Here is a 16,073-nt window from a genome sequence, read left to right on the forward strand (position 1 = left end):
TGTTCTTGACTGAATATGTTTTATAACTTTAACCGTAATCATTATTCTGCCTTTAATTTTTACAATGAAGACTATCTAGTGTTATTTTACATTTGATTAGTTTAATTTCTGTAGTATTTCTTACCCGAATACTGTATACCCACCATTGCTCTTTTTTCTGTTGCATTTATTTGTGCTGTTGTTTGCTTTTTGTTTTTGTTATTATTTTTTTAATGAAAATAAAACTTTGCATTGAAGAAAAGTAGATTTTTGTTTGTATATGCCATCAATTATAGTTCTTAGAAAGAAAATCGTAATCGGTAAAAATCTGTATCAACAGGTCACACAAATAAATCTGAATCGGCCAAGAAAATTGCAATCGGTGCATCAAAAAAAAATATATATATATATATGTATATATATATATACTTTTTTTTTTTTATCAATCCTAGTGAAGAGGTTTTAAAGAGGTCACACACTGAAATTCTTTATGTCTCATTTACTTAAACCAGGTGGTGTTCTCTCGAGTCGCTCGCGTGTGTAAGAATGATAACGGCGGTTCTCCCAGGGTTCTAGAACGGTACTGGACTTCTTTCCTGAAAGCGCGATTGAACTGTTCAGTTCCAGGTGATTCGTTCTTCTACTTTGACGTTCTTCAGTCATTAACCAACGTCATGCAGATCAACCACAGGCCTGCGGTGCTAGGTGTCTTTACCACTCAAGCCAACAGGTACCACAGTCCCACCACAATACATTTGTATTTCCATACACACTTCAACAACTCCCTAAATTGATTTAACTCCAATCCATTTGGTCTGTTTGTGAATGCTTTGTTTGTTGCATTAAGAGTTTAAGATAAAATAGGTGGAACCAAACAGATTTTTTCTCTCTTCTCCTCAGCATCACTGGTTCTGCTGTATGTGCATTTTACATGGATGACATAGAGAAAGTGTTTAATGGGAAGTTTAAGGAGCAGCGAAACAGCGAGTCAGCCTGGACGCCAGTTCCTGATGAAGTGGTCCCCAAACCCCGGTGAGTCACGAAGGGTTATCATAATACCAGCAATCCATTTGACACCAATATCAGTCAATTTCACCTTTCTCAAAACCATTTTTAAATCGGCAAAAAGTATGCTGTTAATCATTTCTTTTATTCTGAAAATTTCAAAACTACTATGTATATTGTAAATACCTTTGTATCGGTTATAAATATATTACATTAAAAAATGAGAGTAGTCTTAAAGTAGTGCTCCATTAGGTAAATAATGCTTTAAGTTCTCGATTAACTATTCATGTAAACATTCAATAATGAAAGAATATAGACTGCAATTATAAGCAGCAGAGATTAAAAAAATAATGAATGAATGAATTAGCATTTATTTGAATTAATTATCGAGAGAGAGCAAGATATGAGAGATGCGTGTGTGAATTACCTGAATCTGATCATTATCTCTCTCTTAACAATGAAGCTGTGAGTTTAATTACTTTAAAATAAACAATGTTACCCCCTTGTTGCTGATAATATATAATGTAGTGATTCAGTAGCAAAGCTTTGATTTTTGAAGGATTCCGTGAAATTGAAGTCTGGAGTAATGATGCTGAAAATTCATCTTTGCCATCACAGGAATAAATTGCATTTTAAAAGATATTAAAATAGAAAACAATTGTTATATTTCACAGTATTGCTGTTTTAACTGCATTTTTGATCAAATAAATGTGATATCCCTTGAGTAACATGCGGCACTGCACAAAAGAATATATTAACAAAACAAATCCAACCTAAAACACCACATACACACAAGTGCCAAAGACTTCCTTTTCATCTTGCTCTGCGTGATATGCCTGAACCTGTTCTCTGGAGCTCAGAGAGCAGCTTGTTCGGCCTGATGGACTTTTAAAACAGCTTTTATTTAACAGTGGCATATGGTTGGAATGGCTCTTGTTAATTGTATGTCTGTGAGCTGTTTTCATGGGTTTCATGAGCCTTCATGGGAAAGTCTGTGCAGGTAGAAGTCAATTGTTTTTTTCTCTCTCTCTCTCTCTCTCTCGCTCTCTCTCTCTCTCTCTCTCTCTCTCTCTCTCTCTCTCTCTCTCTCTCTCTCTCTCTCTCTCTCTCTCTCTCCCTCTCTCTCCCTCTCCCTCTCCCTCTCCCTCTCCCTCTCCCTCTCCCTCTCCCTCTCCCTCTCCGTCTCTCTAGGCCGGGATCCTGTGCTGGTGATGGCCCTGCTGCTGGCTATAAGTCCTCCACAAATTTCCCTGATGAGACTCTTACATTCATTAAGTCTTATCCACTAATGGATGAGGCCGTACCGTCTGTCAACAACCGACCCTGCTTCACGCGAACTACCAGCCGGTACGAACACACAACATGTCTTTCTCCAGAGAGAAGGAAACTGTTATTAGTGCTGGAAAATAAATAAGTATTTAGTGTTAAGACATGTTTGTGATTTTTGTTTTATTGACTAATTAGCTTATGTTTCCTGATGTAGGTTCAAGCTGACCCAGATCGCGGTGGACACGGCAGCTGGCCCATATAAGAACTACACCATTCTGTTTCTGGGTTCAGAGAATGGACGAGTCCTGAAAATTCTCGCCAGCACACATCCAAACTCCACCTACAGCACGCAGGTTTTGGAGGACATAGATGTTTACAACCCCAACAAGTAAGTTACAATGCATGCACACTTAAACCTATACTCTTTTGTTACAACGTGATATTATTTTGTCTGCCCACATTGAAAGCAAAAAAACATTTGTTGTTTAATATGCAACTATGTAGAGTTTTGGACCAATAGACTTCGAGTGCAACAGTAAGGTTCCAGAAGTTAAAGTCTCATTCATTTTCTCAATAGGGAAAATTGATTTTTTTTATGATTACTTATAAACCCTCAAGGACAGACCTATGAGATTGTTAATCAACTGTATGCTCTTGCTGAAGCTACCAAGCCATATGCCAATTTTGCAATAACGTAATACATATTAGGTGTTTTTACTTTTGTCTTTTTACATATGATCAACATCTTTAAATCAATAGTTTTATATTTTTCCATTGTTTTTAATGCAGTTGTGTCATTCGGATTGTTTTTTGTGATTTCAGCTCATTCCGTCATTATTCCCTGCATTTTGAGTTTGCTTATTAGAATACACATGGCAAGTAATACACAAAAAAAATTTAGTTCAGTGAGTCAATAGTGTGTTTTTAGAGTGAATTGAGTTTAAAATGTTCAATCTTGTTGTCAGATTTTATTGATAATTTGAAATATTTTATTGAAACGGTTTCAGAGATTTCTTTATTCAAGTAGATAAGAGCTGTACCAAGATGTCTGCCAAGTAGACTGTCTTGCCTTAAAGGGATTTTAGGGATGCCCCGCGTAAGAAACCATGCAACAGATCAAATAAAATGCCACTTGTCTGAGCAAACATCTTCACTTAGAAGGTTCTTTACAAACACATCTTCACTGTTCCACTCTTCTCATGCACTTCACACTCATTGACAGGTCTCAGACAAATATAACCCCAAACTCAATGTCGACAGAGGCGTTTGATTAAGAGAGAATCTCTCCTACAGTAAATGGGGCGGATGGTACGTGTGGAGCTGTAATTGTACTCCTGGGACCTCGACCATGTTTGTGTTCCTCTTGTGTATCTGAAAACAAGCCTCAACTCCAGCTGAGACTCACAAGTTCCACAACAAAATGTGACCACATCTTCAGGCAGCATTGCTCATTTTTCCCCTGAAAACCCAACTCGCATCAAAGTTAGCCTTTGGGAAAGACACTTGACATGATGCAAAGGATTTATTTAGATTATTACAGATACTGAGGAAGATGAATTATAGTCAGCCTTTATGGTATGACCTTCTTCAATCAACTCAATGGGAGTGACTCATCTGTGTGATACAGATATTGGATTTCTTTCTATATTGGGTTTTTCTTTTTTCTTTTTTTTGTTGGGAATTGCTTTTTCCTTCCATTAGAGAGAAAGGTTTATCCTAACCTCCTTAAAACCACTTTCATTCTCCTTTTGAACATAAAGTAAGCTGTTCTTTTCCATAAAATGAAATAATATTGTGACCAGGAGAACATTTGAAGGACAAAAAAAATTATACAACTATCATTTTTACAAAGTAGTCCATATGACCGCTATAGTTATATAAAGTAGTCCATGTGACAACTATAGTTATATAAAGTAGTCCATATGACCACTATAGTTATATAAAGTTGTCCATGTGACTAAATGTGATAAAAATGACAAAACCACAACAAAATTACTAAACATTTTAATATAATGTTTATATAGATTTGATTCATTTTTTTTTATTTCAGGTTTAGTTTTAGTCATTTTAGTACATCAAATTAAACTAAATGAAAATGAGAAATGTTGGCTTGGCAACTAGCTGAAATAAAATAACATAAAACTATTAATTAATTAATTTTATTTTAACTAACATTTATTTCATTTCAAGTAATTACTTTTTAATGGTTTTAGTTTTAGTTAACTATAACAAATCGGCCTCTTACATTTCTTAATGGATTCCTTAATGGACTCCTATGTATTGGATAGTCCAGGTATTCCATGCATTCAGAAAATGTCCCCATTTCATTCTTGTAGGAATAGTCTGCTAGTATGCATTTCCAAACATACCCTTAATTAGCATTAATGTTGTATGTACATGTATAGTACTTTTGGATCCTCTTTAATAACTAGAATGACATTCCAACACAAACCACCATTTCTCTCCTCAGATGTAATGTGCGTGGTGAGGACCGTAGGATTCTGGGATTGGAATTGGACAAGGACCATCATGCCCTGTTTGTGGCATTCTCAAGTTGCGTGATCCGTGTTCCTCTCAGTCGCTGTTCTGACTACAGTAACTGCAAAAAGTGAGTGATAATGTACAAGGAAACCAGACCCACAATCATTTGCATTAAAAATGTTTTGCATGTGAAAACACTTAATACCATCTTGTACTACACCTTTAAGTAACTTGTACTGTTTTAAACAAGTACATTTATAAGGGTTATTATGGTAGAATATTTTAAGACATTTATTGAAGATGGAGCCAACATTACAAACTCTAATGACGATGCAGTGCAGTAGCTCGGTCCTCCGAGAAAAATGTAGACAGTCGTCTTCTTAAGAATCCTGTGTCAGTTCTCTTTTGATCTATTATGGATAACGTTCTCCATAAGTGCAGTGAAAGCGGTGTGTGTTTCCAAAGACATGCATTCATAAATGCATTGAAATTTAGACACAGATGCATTTTAGAGGGCAAAAGGTTTTAGCTTGCATCCCTGTCTTCGTTGATGTAGACGTGTTTCCTCCTTCACATGCTGCAGTCCTCCAGCCAGCATCACCACATGCTTTGACTACTCTCACGTAAATTAGAGCCATCTGATTGGCTGCAGACCAAGACACAGCAAACAATTCCTTTTTTTCACACAGCTGTAGTATAAGCAAGCTGATAGACTGTTTCCCCTTTTAAAAAGATCTCCAAATCCTATCGGGGAATTTCAGTCCCAATTTCTTTCCAAAAACAATCCTGATGTCTGATCCAGCCGTGTCTTAACTTTTTACCAATCTGTTAGCTCATGCCTGATTAGCCTCAGGAGAAATACTTACACGGCATTCTCTGTGGACTTGTGAGAAAATATCTTTTTTTTTCTCTATTTTTTCTCTCGCTGAATTGTTTTCACACACGCCGCATACTAGTTGCAAAAACAGCTGTGTTTGTTTAAATTCAAACAGGTTAAAAACCTGGTCACAGAGAATTGCAAAAAAATCGGGTTGGTATCAACCAGGTTTCCCTGAAAGATCTTCCATTGGTTGGTCAAGCAAATAACTCCACCCCAAAATCACACCATTGGTTGAGCCACTGTTAGGCCATGTCAGGCTGGTCGCAATGTTTTTATAGCTGTTTCCATCCAAAATTGTGAATTTAGCTTATGCATAAAATTGGATTATCACATCAAACATTTTTCGAATAAAGCACCGTTTACATTCCATGTGTTCAAGAGAACAAAAATCGTCACTTCCTAGGAAACTGACGCAAAATATCTGTAATAAAAAGGGAAGTTGTTGCGATCGGAAAGCCACTGTGGCTCTTTTATTCTACGTCATAAATGACTTTTGCCTCAGAGCGTGCGGACGAAACGCAATAAACACTGTCATGTTATCTTGCATTCGGACACCTGATGTTTGTGAACGGAATCATGCGAGTTCTGTGAGGTCAATACATCAAATCATTTTGATGACAGACTTTAGCTCAGGCATTTCAAAATAACTAAAACAAAATTTGACATGCTGGACAATGAAACTGATCAATGGACAATGCAACTGATCTACTGGTTAGTCCAGTTATCCAATCGCATCCTCTGATGCAAAGTCACAGTATTTCTGTTGCGCATCGAGTGATTTATTCAGTAAATGCGTTTCCATTTTCCTTTATGCACTTATCTCTTCTTATCGGATAAAAAATGTATCCAACTCAATTGAGCACATATGTTTTTTAAGCATTTTAGAGTTTCCATCCAGCAGTTTTTTTGTAATGTGATATCCCAAAAATCGCATAAATTCGTATACACAAATAGGTTTCTTATAGTTGTTTATGTACTTTGAAATCGTAAACTGAAAGTTTGGGTAGGACATATCAAAGGGCTTGTGAGTTTATTTTTTAAAAGCCAGTAGTTATAGTTAGCTAACTAATGCTACTTGCTAGTTGGTTGCAGGTGGTGTTATAGGGTGGGACATTGTCATTCTAGAAAACATTTGATTAGACAAAATCTGTGTTGTGCAGGATAAGTCAGCAATATTTTTTCTCAGTTCTACCTGAGGCGAAAGTCTGTGAATTTTCAACATGTATATCAATGAAATTATTTATTATCCACCTTTTTGTAATTACGGAAGTAAGCCATTTCCTATTAATGGAAAATACATGATTTGCCGATGTAAATGAAGTATTACAAAGTGCACTAAACAGTAAAAACTAAAGTATTACAAAGTGCACTAAACTGTTGTCAGCTTTCAGTAGGTCATAAGCATATGTCTGTAACCCTTATAGACGGACTAAAGCAGGGGCGGAGTGGGACCCAAAAAAGGCCTAGGGGGGTATTTTTTGGAAAAAAAATATTATTATTTTTTTTGCAAGAACCCTTGCAAAATTATTTTTAATAGATTAAGAAAGCCACCACTACTGGTCACATCTATAGTTAAATTGATTTGTTTAGATCCAGTGAAGTGTGTCCCACCACATTTTCTCAGGATCGATATTGTCCCCCACCACTTTTTGAAACATTGAGGCACGGATGTACTAATACAAATAAATAAAACATCTGCAGTTAACTAGCAGACTCACCAGAGCATTCATTTAGTTCGCTATTAAATAAGAGATCTAGCGCTAAAATGTGTTGTTGGTTTTTTTTATCAAGCTGAGCGCTCGTTGCCGCGGTGATCGGTTGTCATGGATACGGTGTTCTCTTGTGGCGCGCGGTGCGCGCAGTCTTCACTCGGACACGCGCTTCAATCTATCGCTGTTGCGAAGACTCTCTCTTCATTCCGGTGAAATCACAAAATAAAATTCACACAAACGTGTGCCTGCTTGATATAGACTGTAACCACTGATGAACATATTCAGTTTTGATGAGAGAAAAAAAGAACTATACGGGTGCGGATTAGAACCCGTAACCTCTGACACACTTGGCAAAAGATCTACCACTAGACCATTTAAGAATTGAAACTGAATTTGCGGATTGATGCATTTATTTACGGGGTTAAGCAGAGAGGCTGTACAGTTTGACCAGCGAGCAGCAGCCGCACACCAGGCCGCCGGATGGTGTTGCTAAGAACTTGCAATGTATAACTATTATCAGACCTGGCCTTGAAACACCGGGAAAAATCCCGACTCTCCCGATTGCCACTCCGCCCCTGGACTAAAGCCACCAACTCCATTTTTGCTTTAATTTCTTTTACAATTTATACTGGAATAAGAGAAAGTATTATACGATTTTAACACATCTAACATTTAACAATAGTTAATTTGTTAAAGAACAGTGACCAACCGGCATAGCATGGAGAAATTGTGAAGAGGAAAGAAATAGCAGAAAAGTGGAAATGACCTCTCCCTTTCTGACTCACATCTAGTCACCTCACACATGCTTTTTGTTCTTTCTTCCCTGTCTTTCGCTCTTTCCATCTCTCTTTCCATCTGTCTCTCTTACTGCTTGTTGGTGCAACTCGCTAGCTTTGCCATGTATCTGAATCTCAGTTGGCCTCTGGCAAACACAACACACCTGTCAATCATGCAACACAAATACACAAACACACACACACCTGACTCTACAGCAGTCAGTCACTTTTTTCCTCTCTATCTATCTCTCTCTCTCTCTCTCTCTCTCTCTCTCTTTTCTGAGTCTGACTGACTGTCTGACCAGCGGGAGGCATTAATGCTTTGTTATGGAGATGCCGTGTCTGGCTGTCCCTTCCAGCTTGTCACAAACACTTGGAGAGAGAGGGGAAAGGGAAATTGGACTGAGTCAGGAGACAGTGAGCGAGGAAAACACACAACCTTTCCAGGACATGTGGTACAAATTAACTCTGTATGTGTGTGTGTGTTTTAGGAGCTGTCTGTCCTCGCGAGACCCCTACTGCATCTGGCTGAGTGCGGGGAACTGTGCCACAGTGGCGCCGGGATTCAAGTGAGTTAAAGCTACATCACGCGACCCTTCTATTAGTCTTGCCACAGTAAACACTTTTACGGTTCATTAGAATAAAAGAGCCTACACAGCTACTGAATTCTGTACACAAGCTGTCCGTGCAATCGACAAATCTGTGTGTCTATAGCGTGCATCATTGTTAAAGGTCTCTTAGGGCTTACGTTACTCTAAACATACTTAAAACATCTGGTAAAAATCAGATGGCCATAAAATGTCTTCAAAATTTATAACCAAGTGCGGTTTCAGATTTTTTTTTCTAGACAGTCTATACAATGACCGGGATGACTTAACATTTAAAAGTAGTTTCACAGTAAATCGATTTAGCATTCTGGTTAACATTTACAACAAAATATTGATTTGATTACATTATATAAGGCATTTAGGTGTCAAACAGTTAACAATACTTTTACAGCATTCATTAATCTCAGTTAATGTTTATTTATTATTATTAAGTGTTAACATATACTAATACATTATTAACGTTTCAAGTTGTATAAATTAACATCTGTCAATGCTCACTAACATTCTAAAATTTGGAGTTAAGATTTTTTTTCTTTTTGCATTTAACTGCTGTTAACAAATTGAACCTTATTGTTAAATGTTACTCTATCATTTTAGTGATGTTTTAGTGTGAATTACTTTACCAGTTTACTATAATTTTAACAAGATGGTATGTCTAGGAGCCAGTAGCCTTGTGGGCAGCGCTTCGAGGTGTAGCACAGTTGTGCTTCAGGTGACCTGAGTTTGTGTCCCAGCTTGTGGTCCTATCCCGATTCCGTCCCCCTCTCTCTCCTACTTTGTTTCCTGTCAATTCTCTACACTGTCTGTCCTGTACCAATAAAGGCAACAAAAAAAACATTTTTAAAGACATTCTCTTAGCCATTTTAGAGTAAACCTCTGTTTGCAATGGCATCACGTTACTCTCATTTACGTCTTTTTCTCTGTTGTTATTGTAATCTGGTGCTTCAGACCAGATATATGAGCAGATATTTATCTCAGATAAACTATATGTAAAAGAAAAACACACCTGTTTATAAGACATAAAAACTGTTGTTATAGCACATTAACATTTACAAATATTTGTGCAAGTAATGTCCACAAGTCCATGCAACTTAGATGCCAGATTTTTTTTTAAAATACTGTTTTATTGAGGAGCATTAGCTTTTTATAGTTTAGGACCGTAGAGAATAGACAAGAAACTGGACAGACAGAGAGGCTGAATCGGATTTTAACCTGCTCTTTAATGACATAAGCATATATACTCACCACTGTGCAACAGCTCTGATGAATTCATGCATCTCTCTATGAATATATTACAAACATTAACAACGTTAACATTTTACATTGTCATGCCTTTGTCAGGCACTTTAATTAAAAGTGACTTACATTGCATTTGAGGTGTAATTTTTTTTAGCAGAATCAAACCAATGATTCTGGTTTGCTAGCACCGTGCTCTACCATTTGAGCTGCAGGAATACTAATTCATGTATGTTATTTAGCAGTTGCAAAGATCTCTAGCTGAAAGGTCATGTTGACATACTCACCATTTTATGAAATATCAGCTCTTGTCAGGGATGTATCTACAGTAATACTGCCTCTCTAATTGTCAAGCTGAAGTTCATTCGTCGTGTATGTTATAATGAGTGCAGATCGAGGCATTGAATTTGTTATTATTAATGTTTTGCTGAGTGGTCGCTGCGGTTGTCATCAGTTGTGGAAAGCAACAGCAGCAATATTCTTCCCAGCTCGCTTTAATGTTTCCCCGCTCCTGAGTCACATCCACTGACATACAGCTGCAATTTTGGTTTATTAAAAAAAAGTTATAACCCTGAAGTGGAAATGTTACTGAGAGATCAACATCTTATTCTTAACATACTATTGCTGATCAGTGCATTTATCTCTACACACACACACACACACACACACACACACACACACACACACACACACACACACACACACACACACACACAGGTTATTTATTAATTAATTAAGTGTTTAATTATATTTTCTGACCATAAACTTGATTATTGGCTCTTAATGTGTCCTAATGTGAGTATTGATCTCTTTAAACAGAGATGGGGAATCATTTCATCTTGAACTCATGAACATTGTTACGTACACAGCAGATTTCCAAACCGCAGCCAACAAAATGGACAGAACTTGTGAGAGTACTTATCTGTGTCCCAGAAGAGCCTTGGTTTACTCCAGCATTCAATTATATGCTTCCATAGCCAAACTTATGTCAGAGCCATACATCATCTGTTGTCAGATGCCATAAAGTCTTCTATAATCATAGAGCGCATTAGAATTATAATGAGCTCTAGAATCTTGGCTAGAATCTAGAATTTTGGGTTTTGTTTTAGAAATCAAAAGCAGCAGCACTGAAAATGTATAACTGATGTAGATGGAATAACAGCGTTTTAAAGTGTGTCAGTAATAAATCAGATCAATTACAAACCAAATGGTAGAATTGAATTACACAATATAGAAATAAAATATACACTACCACTACCATTTAAAAGTCTGTTTGGCAGTATTTGTTTTTATTGAAAGAAATTAATACTTTTATTCAGCAAGAATAAGTGACCGTAAGAACATTTATAATGTTACAAAACTTCCATTTCAAATAAATGCTGTTCTTTTAAACTGTCTATTGATTAAAAATCCTGAGAGGAAAAAATTTATATACTTATAAATATATCACTGTTTCAACAAACATATTAAGCAGCAAAACGGTTATCAGCATTGATAATAAGAAGAATTTTTTCTTAATCACCAAATCAGCATTTTAGAATGATTTCTGAAGGATCATGTGACACTGCTGAAGACTGGAGTAATTATGCTGAAAAATCACAGGAATAAATTACATTTTAAAATATATTACAATAGAAAACCGTTATTTTAAAATGTAATACTTTTTCACAATATAACGGTTTTCACTGTATTTTTGCGCAAAAAATGTATCACACCTTGGTGAGCGTAAGAGACTTATCAAAAACATAAAAATCTTACTGATCCCAACCTTTTCATTGATAGTGTAAATGGGATATTGTTCATCACTGTTTAGTTGGTAAAGAGCAATTGCTAGCACCGGGAGTCTTGTTTTCACATCCCAAATAATTGATTTGTAGTGAAGATGCATTTAGCTGTATTTTATTTTCTGATTTCACCATGTTGATTAACTTGACCTGTACTAATTGCCACTATTACCATAAAGTCCATCAATTCTGCTCTTTCGGCAATCAGACTATATGGCTGAAATCGACAGGTCCAAACTGATTGGCTGTAGTCATTTTCAGGAGTCAGTGTGAACACATCACATTAAAATAAACTAGTCATGTTAGTCACATGGTCCCTTTCCAATGGGCTTAATGCTGAGTTTAAGTCAGGCAACGTGAGACTTGAGAGAAGTAGAACAAGAAATAAGAGAAGAGAAAATGTAGCTCCAGAGCGAACTATGCATTTAAATGCTAATCAATGTAATCTAATGAAATTCTGCTAGACTGAGAGGGTGAAATGTAAGAAAAGAGGGCAATAGATGTACGATGTTAATACTTCGGCTTTCTCGTTTTTAAAATAGCTCTGCGTTTTTTTTTGGGGGGGGGGGGGGGGGGGGGTTACTGCGGGTAGAAGAATATGAAGAAAAATATGACTTTATTATCTTGTGGGATATTTTCTCTTTTTGTTCTCCTTTTCCCTATTCGCTCTCTCCCAGGGGCAATTTAATCTCCATATGATGAGAGAGCGTGTTTGTGCTAATGTGTGTGTGCAAGCGTGTTGGCCAATTCAGGTATAATGAAAAGCATGCATCACTGAGGCATATTGATGTTCAGATATTATGCACCTGCAAGATCCCAATTTACCACTTTATGCAGGAGATTTTTTTTTATCTTGTCCTTCCATTTATCCTTCAATATGAGATGAAGTCATCCCCGCTCCCTCTCTTTCCCTTTCCTTCCCTCTCGTTCTCTCTCGTTCTGTCACTCTCTCCCCTCTCAGGTTAATGGAAATAAGGACTTTAAATCATGTCAGGTAGAGAGGGCTGATTCACAGATAGATTGAATATGCAGGGCAGGGCGAGGCAGGAGAACGGCAGGGGCTGAAGTGGGGTGCCAGCATTAGAGAATAAGTTGTTTGTATGTTAGTGTGTTTTTTCTACGAAGCATTTTTAAGGGGTCATGACATTGCTTTTTTATGTTCTTTGGGGTTCACTTATAATGTTAAAAATAGTTTTTTTCACACAAAAAAAGCAAATATATATGCAGAAAAAATTATTATTTCCAGCAACTTGACCCTCTGCGTGAAATGATACGTTTTTTTTTAAGGGACGGCTCCTTTATGCTCCTTCCACTGTTATGATTGGATAACATCATTTCATAGAAAACCGTTTCAATGCCTACTTTCAATGCATTGCTATTTTGAGGCAACTGAAGTAGACTGTGCCATTGATCAACAAAAACCTGGTCTAAAGTCAATGGTGCAGTATTTATTTATTTATTTTTTGTTATTTAAAGGGTGCCTTAGTAATATGAGCCTATAGGCGGATGCACAACGCGCGTACACTCTGCTCATTACACACGCAGCAACACACAAACTACCCAAATATTAAAAATAAAAGGATTACAATGTAAAAGATTATTATTGTGCACATAAAGATATGGTGGAATCCGGCTTGTCCCGTAGATGGTCTGCTTGCACATTTAACCTCACGCACGAGCAGGTTTCCTCTCTGGAGAAGCTTTCAGTCTTTCCGCTTGCAAATTCCGCCATGTTAATAGCGAAAACTGGCTTTTAAAGGGAATGGGAAATGAGACACTATTGCACGTTACCCCCAAAACACCTTTTTGCCTTTAGTCCTTTTGGTGTGTTCAAGTGCAGCTTTTTGGCCGAGACACAGCCGACGATAGGCGACAACACAGTCAGTTCTTTAACGTCGGCTTGGTGTGTCCCGGGCTTTAAGCTATGCAACTTTCAGGATGCTCTTAATGGTACAAAACCCACTTATACAGTATGTCAAAAGTTTTATTTATCGTGTCATGAACCATTTAAAGGGGTGGTTGATTATGATTTCACTTTTCTAACTTTAGTTGGTGTGTAATGTTGCTGTTTGAGCATAAACAACATCTGCAAAGTTACAACGCTCAAAGTTCAATGCAAAGGGAGATATTTTCTTTTACAGAGATCGCTTTTTAAGAACTACAACAAATAGCTGGTAGGGACTACACAAGCTTCCTCCCGGGTTAGTGACATCACAAACCCTAACATTTACATAAACCCCTCCCCAGGGAACACGCAGTCCATGTTGAGAAGAGGAAGAGTTGTTGTAGTAGAGCACATTTGTGAGTCTGCTCAAGCTGTCGCATCCATCTTTTCACATGTTTTGCAATACAGTACGCAACACAAATACAATAGCATGCATGTCACTCTTTAGGCATCTTACAACAGCTCCCACACTAGCGATTTATAGAGTATTATAATGAAAGAATATGCTAGGCCTAATCAATAACTTGAAGATAGTTAACTCCACATCAGCTACATAAATTCATCAACTAACCATTCAGAAACGTCCTGTTGCATTCTACATGTTGTCACTTCTTGAGTCTCTCCATCATCGTCCGACTTCGGTTTGAACATAAAAGGAAGAACAGTTTCTGACATTTTAGTCTACAGGCTGCTAACACATGAGCTCTTGAAGCTCCGCCCTCTGTCCCGGGAGCAGCAGCTCATTTGCATTTAAAGGGACACACACAAAACGGCGATTTAAAGATTTTAATAATTTGCACTTATTTTATCATTTTACAGTACTAAAGTAAAAATAAGATATTTTTCTGCAGACCCCCAATACTCCCTTGGGCCTGTCTTCTTTCCACAATAGCGCAAAATTAACTGCACCAGGCAAATAGCTCTTTTTGTGAACCTGTAGTAAATCTAATTTAAATTCAAATCAAGGCATCTTTGTCCTGAAATGAATGATTATAATTATGCACTAATAATTAGGTCAGTGCATTAGCACCTGAACTTGATTGCAAGGTGCATAATGAATAAGATGCACATTCTTGCGCTCTTGAAAACAAGTGATTTTTGAGAATCCTGATTTTGGACTTTTGGATACAGAATCGCATACTTCATTAGACCACGGCCCCACCGATCGGATCTCATCTCCATGGTAACACTGAGAGGAAGCAAAAAGCGCCAGAACACGTTATGCGTCTGTGTGCGAGATGTCACTCAGGTGCTCGCCTCGGCAATGACACGCTCGGCTCTGTGATGCCAAGAGCAGTGGAACATTGCAGTCGCTCAGAGCAACGTGTCACCCTGGTTACGCTGTTAGGCTGTATGAGTCAGCAACGTCCCTCTCTGTAAACATATTCTATACAAATTTGACTTAATATGCTGTTTTACCCAAACACTCATTTGCTTAACACAAAGGTTCTTACAGTACATCTAAAAATAGTCAAAGCTGAAGGTTCTCTTATTTTTTTGGCACTCGTGTGCTTGAATAAATAAAACTTCCCGTAGCTTGTTCTGCTAATTTGACATGACCACATTAATTACATATGTGCACGTTAAATTCATTCAGTTCTTTTTTAATAACATTAGGCCTTGGTAATGATTTGAAATGACGTGTAAAAATGTTCTAAATGTATTTGTATTTTTTTACCACCATTGAAGCCTTATTTTTTTATTAAAAAATATTTTGCCATTAAAAACAATAGGATTATTGCACTATTACTTGGATATTTTTGGAAAACTGTTTACTTCGTTGTTATTTTTGCAGCATCATGTTGAAGATGAGTCAGTCTCCGTTTCTCATTAAAATTACGTCTGTCACAAAAACATGGTCATATTGTGATGATGTCCCTCTGTAATTTAATTTTAATGACTTCATGTCAGAAATATTTAATGTAAATGGGGTTCTGTAGGGGTCAAGACTTACTATAAAACTTTTGAATTGTGCATGTCACTTTATCTGCAACTTTCAGACATACAGTGTGATTTAAACTGAGTGATATGTTGCAGTTCCTATAAAATTGCTAAATTTATTCTAATTTGGCGCATAATTTAGAATTTGTGTGTACATACTACATACTAATACATTTGCATTTTTTTCTTGTCTTATGAAAACATGGCTGTCAGTCATGGAATATAGGAAGTGTACTTGCATGGCAGACACTCAATCCTATTATATCAATCATATTGTAACATGTTATTTCCCTTTACAGTTGCTCGGAGAGGCAACAACAGACTGCTGACAGCACAACTAATTAGAATAATCATTCAGGGAGAGGCTCACAAAAGAATGATTGTCACTCCCTTGTCCTCTTTCTCACTCTCTTCTTCTCTCTCTGCTCTGTCGTTCTTCCTCTCTGTCTCTGTCACA

The 16,073-nt window shown here is 37.1% G+C and overlaps 1 protein-coding gene across 8 annotated transcripts in view; it reads left to right on the forward strand.

Annotated features, from left to right (window-relative positions):
• Positions 1–16,073, forward strand: part of sema6cb (semaphorin 6Cb) — a 151,673-nt gene that overhangs the window by 114,962 nt on the left and 20,638 nt on the right. For all 8 annotated transcript variants that reach the window (XM_077215225.1, XM_077215184.1, XM_077215215.1 and 5 more), the window contains 6 exons: positions 492–709; positions 880–1,011; positions 2,176–2,331; positions 2,468–2,641; positions 4,724–4,861; positions 8,594–8,671. In XM_077215225.1, coding sequence (XP_077071340.1) covers positions 492–709; positions 880–1,011; positions 2,176–2,331; positions 2,468–2,641; positions 4,724–4,861; positions 8,594–8,671 — 896 coding nt within the window. The remainder of the gene's footprint in view (positions 1–491; positions 710–879; positions 1,012–2,175; positions 2,332–2,467; positions 2,642–4,723; positions 4,862–8,593; positions 8,672–16,073) is intronic.

This window comes from Siphateles boraxobius, unplaced genomic scaffold, assembly GCF_051911475.1.
Source record: "Siphateles boraxobius isolate OS27281-9 unplaced genomic scaffold, OSU_SipBor_1 12, whole genome shotgun sequence".
In the NCBI taxonomy this organism is placed as follows: domain Eukaryota; kingdom Metazoa; phylum Chordata; class Actinopteri; order Cypriniformes; family Leuciscidae; genus Siphateles; species Siphateles boraxobius.